At 42.4% G+C, this 16511-nt stretch overlaps 1 protein-coding gene across 1 annotated transcript in view; it reads right to left on the reverse strand.

Annotated features, from left to right (window-relative positions):
• HIVEP1 (HIVEP zinc finger 1) overlaps positions 1 to 16511 on the reverse strand; it is a 121280-nt gene that overhangs the window by 42038 nt on the left and 62731 nt on the right. Inside the window, 1 exon segment of the mRNA XM_068396493.1 lies at positions 9838 to 9891. Within this exon segment, the coding sequence (XP_068252594.1) occupies positions 9838 to 9891 (54 nt within the window).

Genomic DNA, 16511 nt, shown 5'->3' on the forward strand with positions numbered 1-16511 from the left:
GAGCTCTTTCCTTTCCCCACCCTCGCCTGTCCCTTTCCACAGATGTGCACATCTCTCTTTGCACCCTCTCACACACACACGCGTGCTCCTTTTTAGGAGATTCCTGTGAAAGACTCCATCCAGGTCAGCCAGTAGCATGTAACTACCAGAGAGTGGTACACTGTATGCAACTCACCATCCATTTATATATTATATTTTCCCTTCAGAAGGAGGCCAAATGAAATTAACAACTCCCTGAGCTAAAGGAGTATCTGGAAAGTATGAAAACAACACTCATTACTCATGTGCAAGGCAGACTACAAGGAAGCTAACAAGTGAAAAATCTTGCATTTCCACAACTGGCTTGCTCCCAGCTCACATCAGCTAAAATTAGCAACCTATTGCATTTACTACATGCGCGTAGGTATGCCTCTTGAATTAGCTAGTTCGTTAGCTCATTATCCTCCCACCACAAAAACGAGCTTGTTCTTGCCTCAGATTTTAGAAACTTGCAAGAAATAGCTCTATTCACTAAAGCAGGGTCAAGCTCAAAATGTTACTGCGTCTGAAAACACAGCCACTGATTTAACAACGCGCTGTACCGTGATTTGAAATAGCCACTTTCCATTTACTATCAGAAAGATGCTTTTTCAACAATTGTTTTATAATGTTAATTTGTATAATGTCCCTTTGAAAATGATACTTGCAGGTTGAAGTATCTTTTGCTGAACTGTCATTCAAAAAATTTGCTATACTTGTCAGGAAAAGTCAAAATACTATTACTTTAACTTCCTAATAATGTTTTAACCAAGTTCTCATAACAGCTCCAAAGGATGAAATGTTCAATTTAAAACTGTAAATCTGTTTGTCTGCCTGTCAAAACAATACCAGTTCTTGCTGTGTCTAGCACCAGCAGTGGATTTACTGAGCAGATTTCAGCTGCTTGTAGTCTAAACTAAATGTAATAACCAAGGAAAATTAAAACAGAAATAACAGATACAGACATTGACTCACAACCCAGGAGGTTTACAGGAGCCAGAAAACCTCCCCAGGTTAAGCCCGTATTCTAACGTTGTTTCTCAGAGCAAAGAACATGTAAACACCTCCATTTTTATCAGTTTGCACCCACTGGTAAAATGAGGACATTAAACTGTACTTCACTATTGAAGACGAAAGCAATGAAAAATGAGGTGAAATGATATCAGAGACTCTTCCTGCTCCCACAGAAGTCAGGAGAGTTTTCTCACTGTCCTTTGTGGGCAGAAAACCCTGCACTGAATGTGCCTGAAGACAGAGAGGACCTTTCAAGTCATCTTTGTTGTTACTAGCAGCATACAATGTTCTCTCAATGTGAAAACACCAGAGATTTTAAAAATAGATGGGACTTCATGAAAATGCGAGATCTTGCATGACATGAGCTACAGACATGAACAGTTCCTGCATTAGGCCAATCACGGCTGCCTGAGCTGCTGTAAATATTTTAGGAAGATAATTCAGTCTTGATTTAAAGCCTTATAGTTTGACTTACACAGAACAGTTTAAATAAATTACCTCTCAGACATATGTATTGACATATCTTAATGTAGACACAAACACTTAATGGAATCAGACATCAGGAAAATGCACAACTGAATTGCATGAAATACCATTGCTAGCTTGTAGTTTTGAACATTTGGAAAGTAAAAGGTAGGTAGATCTGGTGTACGTCAACAGAAAAATAGAAAGGCCAGCTAATCCTCTCACCAGCATTAAGTAGCAAACAGGACACTACCGTAACTTGCAACTTTTGACGATTATATACTTCCATTTAGAGCGACTGTATTTCTAGCCCATATGGTTGCTTAAGATAAGGACAGAAAGATTAAAAGAATCAAATGAAACTTTGGATCTTGGTCACATGTCTTGCTCAAGAGGTAAGGCACAGTTTCCTACAAATCCAAAATGGGAAGAAAATATTTCAGTCTAATGACAGTACATGGGTACCACAGCAGCAAAGAATCCAGAAAGCTCACATGCTTGCAAACCTACAGGAAAAATTCGGCAAAACATCTGTGGAGGATGAGGTCACTCTAAGCCGGTAAATCAAAATGCTTGAATAGTTTAGCCCACGTTTCCAGATTTTTGTTTGATCTCTCCCCTTCTCATTCCGTTTCCTATTTCCCTTGAACGAAAGAATACAGTGTCGCCCACAGCCGATGACCCAGGGAGCAGGGTACATCACCAGCACGCAGCGCTTTTTGGCAGGGAGAGGTGCAGCGGCAGGAAGCGGGATGGGGAGTGCCTGCGGGGAGGGGAGAGGAGGGAAGGAACCTGGCCGCTCCTTTGAGGCCAGGCGGTGGGCCAATGAGAGTTGTCTGTAAGCTGGGACATTGCAGCACAACAAGGGCATCAATCTTTAAGGTATGACATGTGCAACGTTTAACCAGGGAGAACGTTGGTGTATTTATAATAATGTATTTGAAACTCCCTCTGTAATTTTGTCAATAATGTGCATTCATTTTACAAGAGAGATGATGAGGTAGGGAGGCTTTGGAAGGACTCTGAAGATACAAAATATGTCTACCATGAACCTGCAGCAGAACCTACATTTCTGACCTAAGTCTCGTGCTTCAATTTATAATGACAAACTTCCTCACCTAAATCTCAGTGCTGTTCAATCTACTAGAAAAATAATATTCTGGTTAAAAAAACAGCAGATGGGCAAATAAGGTAAAGGGCATTTAATTTCAGTTGCCTCTCCTCCATGCCAACGCACTACTATGAAGGGACTGCAAGTGTGGGAGGAGAACATATGTGCATGTGGATTGTGCAGCTCAGAGAATATTCGCTGCTAGAACATAATCTCTCATTTCTTTACTCTTTCTTTCCACAATAGCTCAAATGTACATTTACATGATGGGTGGTTCCACACAGTTATATGTGGATGATAGCCGGCAAATGGAAGGTCTCAGTCCTGCATGCAAACAGTGACTACAGAGCCACTCCACCAAATGCCATATCAACCTTAAGGCTTCAGAGACAGATTAATTAGCACCCTCTGAAAGTGCAGACAGAGGCTTTAAGTACCCCCATGACAGAGGCTGGAAATAAAGGTATTTTTCAACAGCACCCCAGAAGCTGCTTGGACCTTGCTGGAGTCCAAACCAAGGGTTTGAATGGTTCTGTCTCGGTGGTTTCTCAGCAAATACTGCTAGGGCCTGCCGCAATTTAAACAACCACTGATCAAGCTGGACAAAACTCTTGGACCTGCCAACAATGTTTCTGTATCTAAGAATGCAAATTAAGAGGGCACTACTAATATCGAAGAATGAGACCCTGGAAAGAGAACTGATCTGGTTGAAATTCTGATACTGGAAGGGAACTCTATCATCAAGATAGATCTGTCTTGGACAGCTTGGACTTCTGGAAGAGGTGAGAGCAACCTAAAAATCCATCTTCACAGACCAAGAAGTGAACAGCTATGCTGAGGATCTGAAATGGAGGATGCAGGAGAATACATAGCATAGTCTTCAAATTCCACGTGCAGCATCTCCAGCAGCAGGCAAGAAAGTGACAATGCTCTTTACGGAATGTGAAAATGATGGAGTGAGAAAGTATAGCAACTTGGATGATAGGCAAATGATAGACTCAAATAGGTGCTAAATAGACCTTAACACAGTTTAAGGACAGACCTGATTCCTTCAGCTCAAGTGGGTACTCCAAAATGAGTACTCACTCTATCAGAATTGATAATCTGGAGGGGACCAACACAACACACTGATCTGAAACTTAACTGACAGCTTATTCCTTTCTGCTATTCATGACATCCTCTTTCCTGGGGGTGAGACCAGAAGTGCTGTAACAAAGAGAGCCACTGGAACATGGATCCTTGTCCATGCTATGGAGCGTAGACCTTGAAGGAAAGGTGGTATACAACAAGTAAATCTTCCCATGCTTTGTCTGAGTAAAGTCAGCTGCAACTGCTGAGACAGCAGGATACTACAAAGCCTCTGACTCCTAATAAGGTAAGTTGAAAACAGGTTTCTCCTTGAAGCTAGACAGAGAAATACCTGCCAGTCCAGGGAAGAGATCAGGAGAGGAGACTGGCAGGTGCCTCTGAGCCCCTGATCCCCCCCATTAGAGGGACTGGAAGTCTGAGTTCAGGATGCATTTGTTATATTGCATACAGGCTGCAGTAAACTGTTTAAAATTTTACCTATTCAAGAAATAGGTACAGACAGTCTACCCATCTCCCCCTCTCCTGCGTGTGCCAGTTTTGGCTGGGATAGAGTTAATTTTCTTCATAGCAGCTGGTATGAGACTCTGTTTTGGGTTTGTGCTGAAAACAGTGTTGATAATACAGGGATGTTTTAGCTATTGCTGAGCCGTGCTTGCACAGAGTCAAAGCCTTTTCTGCTTCCCATACCACCCCACCAGTGAGTAGGCTGGGAGTGCACAAGAAGCTGGGAGGGGACACAGCTGGGAGAGCTGACCCCAACTGACCAAAGGGATATTCCATACCATATGATGTCATGCTCAGCATATAAAGCTGGGGAAAGAAGGAAGGGGGGACATTCAGAGTGATGGCGTTTGTCTTCCCAAGTCACCGTTACATGTGATGGAGCCCTGCTGTCCTGGAGATGGCTGAACACCTGCCTGCCCATGGGAAGTAGTAAATTAATTCCTTATTTTGCTTTGCTTGTGTGCACAGCTTTTGCTTTACCTAATAAACTGTCTTTATCTCAACCCATGAGTTTTCTTATTTTTACCTTTCTGATCCTCTCCCCCATCCCACTGTGGGGGAGTGAGCGAGCGGCTGTGTGGGGCTTAGTTGCTGGCTGAGGTTAAACCATGACACTGCAGAAAGTCAAAAACTTGAGCAGAAATTCAAACAAGAACAGCAGCTTATTCAGAGGGATGAATTGACACCTGACAAACAACTATGACATTCTGCAAGTCTAAACTGCAATGAGGCTGAGGAACACACACATGTCCCCAGACCATCCCAGACCACCTCATACTCTGAGGACACAGCAATCGCCACGACTGAGAAGTAGAATGAGGAAATCCATTTTCCATCTGATCTAGCCTTTATCATCGATCCTTTTGGCTGTGACATGGCAAGAGGCAGTTATCTGAAATGGTGTAGTTGAGTCCAAAATAGTGCTCCTAGCAGCGAGAGAGATCCCAGGGTCGGTGGGTAATGCAGAGTATACATCAGGCCATGAGATGGTTCTTTTGGGGATCTGCCATCCACTTTATGGCAAACCTTGGTGTTGCTGGAGTTTGTCACCAACTTCTGTTCCCTGAACAGTTTCAGAAGCCAAGATAGAGATTTAGGCGGCAGCCTTAGCATCATTGGTGCCAAGTACAGAGATGACCAAGTTAGTTCCACTAGTCCTAAAGAATGCAATGACAGTCTTGGTGGAGCCAGACTGCTATGATAGGCAGAGAACTGCTGCAACAGATAAAGAAGAAAACAAATGCTTACAGTGCTTCATATTGGCCTTCAGTGGCTGAACTGGTTCTGGGGATGACCAAATCAGAAGCCTCTGTGGTAATCACAAGGATCAGAGAGGACTTGACTTTACCAGTCTGGAAGGGAGAAGACAGAGAGACTTTCTTGGGATGGCTTTCTTAGGAGGATGGCCAGCGGTAGATCAAAGACAAAGCAGCCAGATTCGGCTAACTGCCTTCCAGCCCATGATACCCATTGGGTCCCACATCAGAGAAAGCTTTCACTGAGTTCTCAAGGAGGAATCTTCTGTAGTTCAAGCTCACCATCCCTTCCAGGTTTTAAAGAACTCCACGTGGAGCACTCGAAGGGAGCAAGACCTTCTCTGTCACACTAATGAAACTTTGTACATGTGCCAGAAGATGAAATTCAACCCCAAAGCAGGGGTACACCCGGGGTGTAAAACAGCCTTGGGAGATATCATCAAAGCTAAAGAGAAGCACAGCTTTTCCTACTGAGAATTCAGAGCAGCAACTGGGCAGTTGAGAGAAAATGAAATGACACAAGAATTATCCACCTTACATACTCACTGAGCGGGAAGGTGAGCATGGCCCCTAATGAACATGTTTCTGGTCTCAAGTGACAAGCCATGTGAATATCCATAATCTGAATGTCATTGTGGACAATCACTCCAAAAAATAAAAATGTAGGTCTTCCAGTTGCAACTTTATACTAAATAATCAAAGTCTGTAAACTTGAAAACTACGTCTGCTCATTTACTGTCTCCTCTGAGCTTAATAGAGACCTATTCCAATTTACACTTAATTGGATTACTACAGCTAATGGCAAAAATGAGGTGCTAAATACATATCTTTTTGTAGTCAATTAAATTTAACTTAAATCCCACACATGGATAAAGTATGATTTATCAGTGCACAATGCTAGTCAACAGAAACCCTGCGTGATTAAACTCATATTCCTCCCTGCAAATACAGAGCCACTGATGCTACTGACAGAGCAGCAGTTAACTTGTGATAAATTCCACAAAATTACATTCCCTGTTCATTTCAAATAGGAAATAAACAAATCTAAAGTGATCTAGATGAACTGAAAGACAAAGTAAATTAACAAAGAGGAAAAATACATGAACATACTTCACGTGAATCTGTATGCACTGGATTGTGATTTAAAATAACTTATGCGAATACGTGCACATTTTTGTTTACTTCTCTAGCTCAAAATGTGTATTTTTTTTTTCAGTGGCCTTCAGACTCTAAAGCTTCAAATAAATCACTTCGTTTACTTCATATTACCAAGAAATCTATCTACTCAGACATTTAAGAAACTAAAAAAGAAATGGCAGAGAACATTTTTCATTTGAAACGAGTAGCCTTATTATCTCAGTTATTTCTATATCAATTTTCTATATAAAAATTTATTTTTCAATTGCCAGCCATATGAATTTAGATTAGGAGTCAAAAATTAAGCAACGATCTCTCTGACTTCTGAGATGCTGAAAGCTACCATCACACACGTTAATCTTTGCAACCCCATCCTTTTCAGAGCACATCGTTAAGTTTACACTAGAGAAGTTGTCTTCCCTTGTGCAAAGGTGTTACTGGCCCATGTGTGAGAGCAAACACCTGAAAGCAGAGGTTAGCTTGTCTTTAGCTTCAACACATCCATCACAAAAAAATAATCCAGAGCAATATTACTTCTGCAAGACCAACAGCAACAAGAGCAGACAGCAATACTTCACACGTCAAGTTTTTTATGTTTGGATGACAATACCACTCATCTACGATCCACTAAACAAAAACTTGTCAAAAATAGTTAGTAGCAAGTCTAGTTTGTTGACAATTCACTGTACTGAAAAGTCTGCTTTTACCATCTACCCACTTATTTTTTTTTCTCTTCCATCTTTTACAAATACGTAGAGCAACCTCACAGTCCTGGTGCCCGTACGAGACAGTGTGTATCAAACCTTCCCTTGAAAAACTAAACCAGTCATGAGTTTGGAGAAAAGAAAGCTGAGCGGGACATGGACAAGGTTTATAAAATCACAAAGGCAGTGGACAAAGTGACTGTAGAACTGTTATTTAACAAATGGCACAATGCTTGAACTGGGGATACCTGTTGAAACTACTCAGAAATTGAGAAAAAAGACAGAATAATGTTCTTTTTTACGTGATTGGTAGTGAACTTCTGCAGTTTGCTGCCAGACTATGCTGGACGCAGACAGCATTTAATCAAAAGGATTCATGGATAACAGCTCCATAAATGTCTAGATGCAGACAGCCCTAATCCAATGCCTGTGGACAGCATGAGGGGAACGGACTGCAGAAAGTGTCCAGGCTCACATGCTGTCCTTAAACAGTACGTGCTATTGACTCTGTTGGAGGCCGAATGCTGGGCCAGATGGGCCCTGCTGAGATCCGCTCAGGTATTTCTTATGTTCTCTAATCTTCAGAAAGTTTTTAAGTTCATTGTTTCAAAAGATAATAAACTTTGATTCCAGGACAGAGCATCAACAATTTACAATACTCTTCACAGATGTGTCACAAGTCAGGAGAGTTCACTACCACGAGAGGTGAATGCCTACCCAGAACAAGACAAATCACTGACACATAGTATTATTAGAGGAAAATATCTCACGCCAAATCCAGCAGCCCAAGAGAGGAGAGGTTGCTGCTGCTCCATGCCCCCAGGTCCATCCAATAGCAAGGCTGAATGTGTTTTTCTAACAGGCACATGCACATGGAGCACACATATACACCACATACATACATATATATACACATATATGGCTGGACATACAGATCCCAGACAGACACTCAGAGCGCTTGCACCAACACTAACAGCCCCATCCCGCCCGCTGCTCTGGCTGAGCAGGAGGGAGGTCCATTAACAGGAATATATCTACATGTCCAAGGTGGACCCCTCCCGTAGCTGGGTTCAGACACTCAAGTCTGTCCAGTAGCCACCCCTGGATCCCAGTCTCCCCAGTTGCTTCCACCTGGACATACAAGCCCTCGAGGCTGCACCCCACTCCAGCTACCAGTACAAACCATCACACACACACATACAGAGCTGTCCAGGACTCCCCTGGTCCCTATAGCCACCCCACTGTGCCCTTCCCCCTACAGACCAGCAGCCACTCTCAGACCTAGAGGTGGCCCTCAGAGACCTCCAAACCCATCCTGGCCACTTCACCTACTCACTGTCTCATCTGGCATGATCTTTGCTAGCAATCGCACCCACGCTTGCTCCAGTTGCAGCACCACAGACCCCTCCATACACACAGGGAGTAAAGAGCCTCTCACTGGTAAACACCTGAAGGTGGAGTTTAATGAGGAGACAGGACAGACTGTGCTGGTCACGAGCAGGACATGGCCAGGCAAGTGTCCTGGTCAGCCTCTGCTAGCATGCAAACAGACCCTTTTATTCTGTTATCCCTTCATGTTCCACATTTGTTCCTTCCCATATCACCTAAATCCCTGCCTTTTTCCACCTTTGGTTCTTCTCCTAGACATCCCATAATAAGTCCTGTGCAATCCCCAAAAGCTTTTCCCTTGCCTCCCCCAACAAGTTGCACACCCCCAGCTAGCAATACCCTTAGTCCAAAAAGTGACCTGGGGAGCTGCTCCCCATGGCTCATGGGGATGGGTTTCACATCTGGACACTGGGGCTGAGGCTCTGCTGGGACAGCCCTGGAGGGGACTGGGCAAGGTCCCCCTTCCTCCGGGTCCTTAATTTGGTTTCTGCCTGCCCCTGTGCTCCTCTGGGCGTGTGGAGATGGACCTTCCACGGCTCAACCGTGATGGACCTGGGAGCAGCCCAGCAAGGTATTGTTTGGGCTCCCCCCACCAACATCTTTCTGGGCTCCTCCGGGAAAGTGCAGATGAGCTTTATCACAGCAGCTAACAGGTACCACTGCAGTCAGCCAGCCTTGAAACGCCACGACTTTCCACCTGCTTTCTAAGCTCTAACACACAGATTTAATCTGTCACAAGTCATCTGTTTCTTAAAATAACCTGTGATGATCAATCCCCCTTCAGCATCTGTTACAAATCATCACATATTGCTTGCCATAAACCAAATACAGTGATTAATGATTAGGTAAATCATATGATGAACAAACAGTGCAGGCTGTAGTCCGTAACTTGTGCACATCCCTAACGCTACAGCTTCAGCAGTCTCGTCAAGGTCAAGGCAGCTACTCAACTAGTTAAAACAAAGCCTTCATGTCTCAGCAAAATCGGTGAGTTACAGATCACAGCCCCTGATCTGGAGACAGACATGCTCGGGCCTCATCCAGCGCCCAGCCCAGCGGAGTCATCTCACTGATGCAGGAAGGCTTTGGATCAGCCCCTAGAATCGCAATGAGGTTTTTTTCTATTTCATTTTTTGGGTTTGTTTATTACCTCTCTGTTGATCTTCCGTTCCATTAAGTTGTTTTTGTGCTTCTTCAATTTTGTCTGCAAGAAATAGAAGTCATTATTAAAACACAGACATTAAAAAAAGCAAGATTTTAGGAAGTCATTTACTGAAATCTGTCTGGAGCTATCTGTTTATATTTAGGAGAGACAGCATTCATCCGTAAATACACAGTACGTTATGAGTAATACTGCCATATAAAATTTTATCATGTTTTACCAGCAAGGCTATTGACATGTTAAATTACATGGAACTGCAGAAAGAAAAGCACTTGCAGTGAATCTGCAGTCAACAGCTAACCCCGCCGTAGTTTCATACCATCTATAATAATTTATGCAGTCAGGGGACTCTTCAGAATAGGTATTATGGTGCATCACAGAGTATTTTAATACGTTTTTGAAAAATGCTGTTAGAACAAGACAACGTGGCATTAAACACGGTGATACAAAGAGCAAACAGGATTTGCTACGTGAAGCGATGGAGCCGATACCGTCACACGGGAGGAGCGGGGGGTGAGCAGTAGCCCCTTGCTTAGTCCTCTGTGAAACTACCCGAAATTCACACGCACGCAGCAGGAGCAAAAAGAGGCTTCGAGTCTTTACGCCCACCCTGTTCGTAGCAGATCGCCTGCTGCCCCCCAAACACATCGGTGCTGGGAAGAGAACCGCGCTTCTGCCGCTGCTGCACAGAATATCCCGTGGGAAGGGGGAACGTCCTTCTGCATACGTGTGCGTTGGCATGTGCAAAGCAAGAAGCAAGAAAAGGGGCAACTGGAACAAATAAAAACTTGAGATTCTTTTCTTTTTGGTAGCAAATAGTCCTCTGAGTGGCTTCAGGTAAGAGGTGGTGTTGATAAGAAGGAGCAGCACTGGGAGAGGCTGAGCTTCTCATCAAACTATGGCCTGACCGACCAAGATCTGAGCTTGGAATGTACCTTTCAGATGTAATTGACAATTTTCCATATCTGTGAACGCTTTTTTCTTTTTTTATTTTCTTTTTTTTGTGTGTGTGTGTGTGGGGGGTGGTTTTTATAAAATTAAATTGAAAGAATTTAAACATCCCTTCTAAGCCAGACCATTCTATGATTCTATAAGTGGATTCATCCTAAGCCCCTCCGACTCTACTGGTACAACTCAAGAAATACCAGACTTCATGGCTGCCATACACAGGAGGAGGACAGCTCTGCAAAGTCCTCACCTCTTTCTTCACGAGTGCGGAGGCTGTTACTCAGTCTGACTTTTACTCACTGTTCCTAAACAACGCAAGCTTTCTAGAAAACGGTCCTTTCTTTGACAGACTTTTAAATCAGTAGTTTTAAGTGACTTCTTTAATATTTGTGAGCTGAACCACCCAGGTACGCTTGAATCATTTGTTCACAGTTGAGGTCTGAAATTGTTTTCAGATTATTTTCTCAGTAGAACTAAAAAATTTTAACTGCAACAAACTCTTCTCACAGGTTTTAAGACTGAGTTTTGTTCAGCTCGCTCCAGTTCTGTGCTTCTGCTTTTCAAAACTAGTACCAGGTTCCCTTCCTCACTAAAGCTCAGTAATTTCCTTCCCGTACGTTGTCCCAGGGAATGCCCCGGAACATCTCACAAGGATGCTAACCAGGCAGACTCCCAGAGCCAGAGCGAATGAAGCTGCCAACAAGAAAGACCACTAAAATTTAAAAATAAAAAAAAAATTTTAAAAATTAAAAAGTTTTGGCAATTTAAAAAGCCAAACCTCTTCCTTCTTCCTCCGAGGTTAGCGAGACATACATACACATTTAAAGGGAAGTTTTATACAGTTTCTTTTCTACTGTCTTACTGGCTGCTGAAGACAGACACAAGCAACTTAAAAGAGAACAACCCTTCACTAGCTCTTTACCAACCCTCTTATCTAGGCTTACTTTAAACAATGAAGACTTGATATTTGACATCTTCCTGGATTGCAGCTACAGCTGCAATACTGTATGTATCTACACATTTTTGTATAGGAAGGGCTGTAAGATAGAAATTGTAACAAAAATAAGAGGAAACATAAACAAAGCATCCTTTATGTACATGTGGCCCTAATGGTATTGGAGAAAAATGGATCTAACAATCTTATACTGTTTTCCCACAGTTTATTACTTTACAGAAAGTTGATGGAATAAGCAACTTAAAAAGTTGCATGACAGCTGATGAAATACATGAACACACAGGAAAAAAAAAAAACATCAACAAATTAACCCTGTAAATGGATCTGTAAGATTTATGGAAAAGCAAGCTGCAGTCAAACCACAGAGTGGCTATCAAACTCATTTCCCCTCTGTTTAGAGATGTAGCTAACACATCAGGTACGGTGTTTATCTCTTGAGAGCATGTAAAAGATTTGTCACCAAAATTTATACTTCAGCACACAGACAACTGCAGTTTCATTATTAAAAGAATTATCTGCGTATTTCACATAAATGCTACAATAAATGTATGCATTTAAATTCAGTATCATCCTATTTTATAGAGAAAAATTACTTAAGCGTTTTGGAAGCATGCTACATTAGATTGCCAGAAAGATGAAATGCTTTGATCTCCTTAGCTGAATTCTCTCTCTTTTACTTAAAAAAAAAAAAAAAAAAAAAAAAAAAAAAAAGAGTTCCTATCAGAAATTCCCAACCATTTCTTTGTCAGACTGTAATCCCAAACAAAGAAACACAGATAATAGAAATAATAACTACGTAAACATATGCTTGGTGCACAGCCAGAAAGTCTCCTGCTCTTCCTGCATCTCCTGATATGTTTTCCCCAATAAGTTATATTTATTGCATATATGTCTTCCTACCTATGGAAGTATCTCTGTGCACAAGTTTTGAGCATTGGGAACACAGAAAAAATTCAGCGTTGGTTCTGGAAACTGAGATACCGATTTTGACCGTAAGTGAGGCATGGGTATGAACATGGGTCTGCCTGCTCAATGTTTCATTGAGGACTACATCCTCCTGACGACCCGTATCATGCAGTGACCTGATCTTCTCATCACACCGAGGAATGTTTAACACGGTCATACGAAACTTGTGGCAGCTGCTCCCCAGCCTGCCGCATTTTACAACTACAGATGCTGCATTGGCGACTGCCTTACAAACGGCCGCGTTTTAGGCTGGAAGGAAGAACCGGGTTACCCCGAGCCGCCGCGGAGCAGGTGGGAAGAGCAGGTTTTGAACCACTCACCCCAGAGACACTGAAACGCAGCTGCCCTGGTTCTTCTGGCAACTCCCACGTACACCAACAATAACTTCCTAACTAATGTCAAATTTATGTTATCCAGTCATTTCCTGCTCTTGCATCTCAGTAAATTAGCTGTATGTGAAACATTTTAAGGCAAATTATTTCAGATAATGTACCATATTCTTTCACAATTATAGTACAGATTCTCTAACAATACACACCTTTGAAAACTCTTTATAAGCAAAAATATATTACGCAAAGGTCATCTGCAAAACCCAGGAGGAAATGAAAACTACAAAGTCCACTATTAATTGCAAATAATATTATTTGATCCAATATTCGCTTGATTTAGTACTATTTCAGATTTAAACCTGTCGTACCGAAGATACTGTCTAATCTGAAAATTTTACAAAGGAAACATTTCTTTGTCACTGGAATATTACTTACTTTTACTAGGATAAGAGAAAATAACTTAACTAATGGAAATTCCTAATACATGGCAGGCACAACACCCTCTTTATTTCCCATAAAATGACAGAATAGTGCATATCTTGACTACTTTACTGTAAGACCTCTCCTAACGTCCCCAACCACGAGCAGACAGCCTTCTGAAGCAGCACACACCTAGAAACAAATGGTGATGGTGACAGACACACTCTCATTTAAGATGGCACACTTCTCACTAAGGGCTTACTAGAGGCGGAAAAGCAGAGGAGCAATAAAAGAGGAAATAATCATACGTGCCGCTGTACAGAGAGGGGATTCCATATGATAGCAGTGTAACAAGCCATGGAGCCAGCTCTTGGTTAGCCCAGGCAGATGCGTAGCACAAAAAAGCAAAGCACAGGTAACATCATATAATAGTTAGATATATACAGTTTTATTTATATGTGTGTGTGTGCATGTATGTAAAATACAATAAAAATGAACCAACATGGGTACAACGGCTTTTCTTACTCCAGTATCAAACCTTTTAACGTTATTGTCCAACACAGCTCTCCCAGCAGGCATCTGCTGCGTGGAAATATCATCAAATTCCTTGGAGTTTTAAATATATAATGTAACTGCTTTTTAGGAACGCGAGGAAGGAGATTGGCATGCAGCAAAATATGCTTCTTGTTTTACATGCCTCCTGCTGTGATAGATCATTAAATGGACACCAACAGTCTGAGCTGGATACAGTGGTGATGTGGTGGGTTTTTTAATGAAAAAATAAACCAGATTTTTCACCAGCTTGGCATTCTCTATTTTTGATCTTCACTGAGAGATATAACCTCATAGATTTGAATTACATCACAAATAAAATGTAGTTTACAAAGATCTTTACTTTTTTTAAAAGACATCAGCATATCAACGTACACAAACTTGAACATGCTTATGTATATTAGAAATGCATTAGGAATTTTCAAGAAAAACTTTAAAGGCCTTATTTATATGGTCAGTTAAGGAAAAAAAATAAACGTTTAGGAATTCCAGCAGGGAAAGCAGAAATACTGAAAAGTGTGAGGTTTGCAAAATATGAAACCAGTAACTTCTGACAGCAATTTAAGCTGGAGCAAAATAAATCTTCTACTTGTGGGTTTGTTTGTGGCTTTTGTTCTGTTTTTTTTTCATCTGTTCTTTTGCTCATGAAAGAGAGTCCCCACACCAGTGTAATGAGGTACTTTGTCCTGCCCTGTACAGTGACAACAGACACGGGAATGGAGCAGCAGTCACTGAGGAGGACTACTTTTAAGCCACCAGAAAAGATGACATGGGGCGGTGGGTGGGAAATGTTCATTAAACTTAAGCAAAACGCCCAAACACAAATATTTTTCATTGTACTTATTTGCAGGTGTCTATAAAGAAAGCTTTTTTTTTTTGCTTCTTGATGAGGACTCAAAACTTCTGCTCTAAAACAAAAAAAAAAAAGGATTTTTAAATTTTTTTTAATCTCACATACCCTATTTCTCTATGGATAAATGGAAAGTTAGCAGATTTACACCGTACTAGACACTAAAAGCAGGCTACTTTATCACAACTTTAAAAAATAAAAATTTGTACCTTGCCTGAAAGGCTAGGTTTTTATAGTCAAATATTTAACCAAAACAGCTGGAAGGAAAATGTCAGCATTTTTTCCCTTCAGTTAAAGGCAAGAACAACTCTCAGGCCTTATGCCTGAGTCATCCTAAAAATACCTCAAGCAAAACAGCTTCAGATGGCAACGGTTTTTCTTCTTGCTTTCTCAAAACACGCACTCTCTCTTTACCTTACTGCATCAGAAGACATTTGCAAAGTAATTTAAAAAAATCACTTCGCATGTTTTTCAATGGACACAAAGAAAGCTATCACTTTATTTTTTTCTTGCACTGATCGTCTAGATCACTAGGAGAGAAAAGAAGTACAGTGTCAAAATATTCTTCAGCTGAAGTGCATTAACGCCATCAGTCTACACACATTGGGCAGTGTTACTGAAAACAGCATTGTAGGTGGGTTTTCTTTTTTTTTGGGGGGGGGCGGCGTGCACAGCTTGAGAAAACCACTGATGAAAAGTTCAAAACACAGCATTTTCCATCGCTACTTAAATTCAGAGCGCAAGTGAAAAGAGGCTGAGACTCTGTGTGGAAGTCTCCATCTTCTGACTACTGAAACCCACCAGGCTTTGCACTCCCTGGATGGAAAGGGTTTCTGAAAACATCAGAAGACCACCACGTTTATAGATAGATACATAGATAGATATATAGATAGATAAAATACCCGGAGCACCAGACAAGACAGTGCAGAGCGGCACGACATACGAAGAGCTCAGATTCGATACAGAGGGACCCAAGCCCACCTCCACATCCCACTTGAGCCATTTCACACCTCCTCCAGAGAGAAGCCTCATGCTTCAAGCACCCATGCCCACACAGCCAGGCAGCAGCGAGGCGGGAAGGGCTGATGTTAAGCTGATGGCCGACGGGTTGTCCCTGAGAGGGGGCACCTGCCAGCTCTTCCCTCAGCACCAGAGGCAGCGTTTAACCCCACAGCACCCTGCCTGCATTGCAGTGGGGGGTACCCGGCCCCGGGGCTGGGGGGAATGCAGAAGCCCGCAGGCCCCGACGCTGCGATGCTTGGCTTTTCCCTTTCACGAGGACGAGGAAAGGCTCTTTACAACCTGCTAAAACAAGCATGCCGTAGTCCTAATGCGCTTTGGTTAACCAAGATGAATCCCAAGACTTCCCTTAAGAAGCTAATTAAAAAAAAAAGGGGCAAAAAAAAAACCCCAAAGCAAGAGTCTTGTCTGTACAAGGAGCCCATTAGGTTAATGGAGAGCACGGTGCAGTCGGCGGGATGCTGCCTCTTGCCCGTCCTCAGGAAGAGCGGAGGCTCGGCAGGCCCCTGCACGCAGGCTTCCCCGGGTGGTGGGAGAGCCTCCAAACCCAAACCCCAAGCGGCAGAGCCGGGGAGCAGGACCAGATGCACCCCGGGCTCGCAAGGAGAGTGGCAGCATGGGC

The sequence above is a fragment of the Nyctibius grandis genome, chromosome 3 (genome assembly GCF_013368605.1).
Source record: "Nyctibius grandis isolate bNycGra1 chromosome 3, bNycGra1.pri, whole genome shotgun sequence".
NCBI lineage: Eukaryota > Metazoa > Chordata > Aves > Nyctibiiformes > Nyctibiidae > Nyctibius > Nyctibius grandis.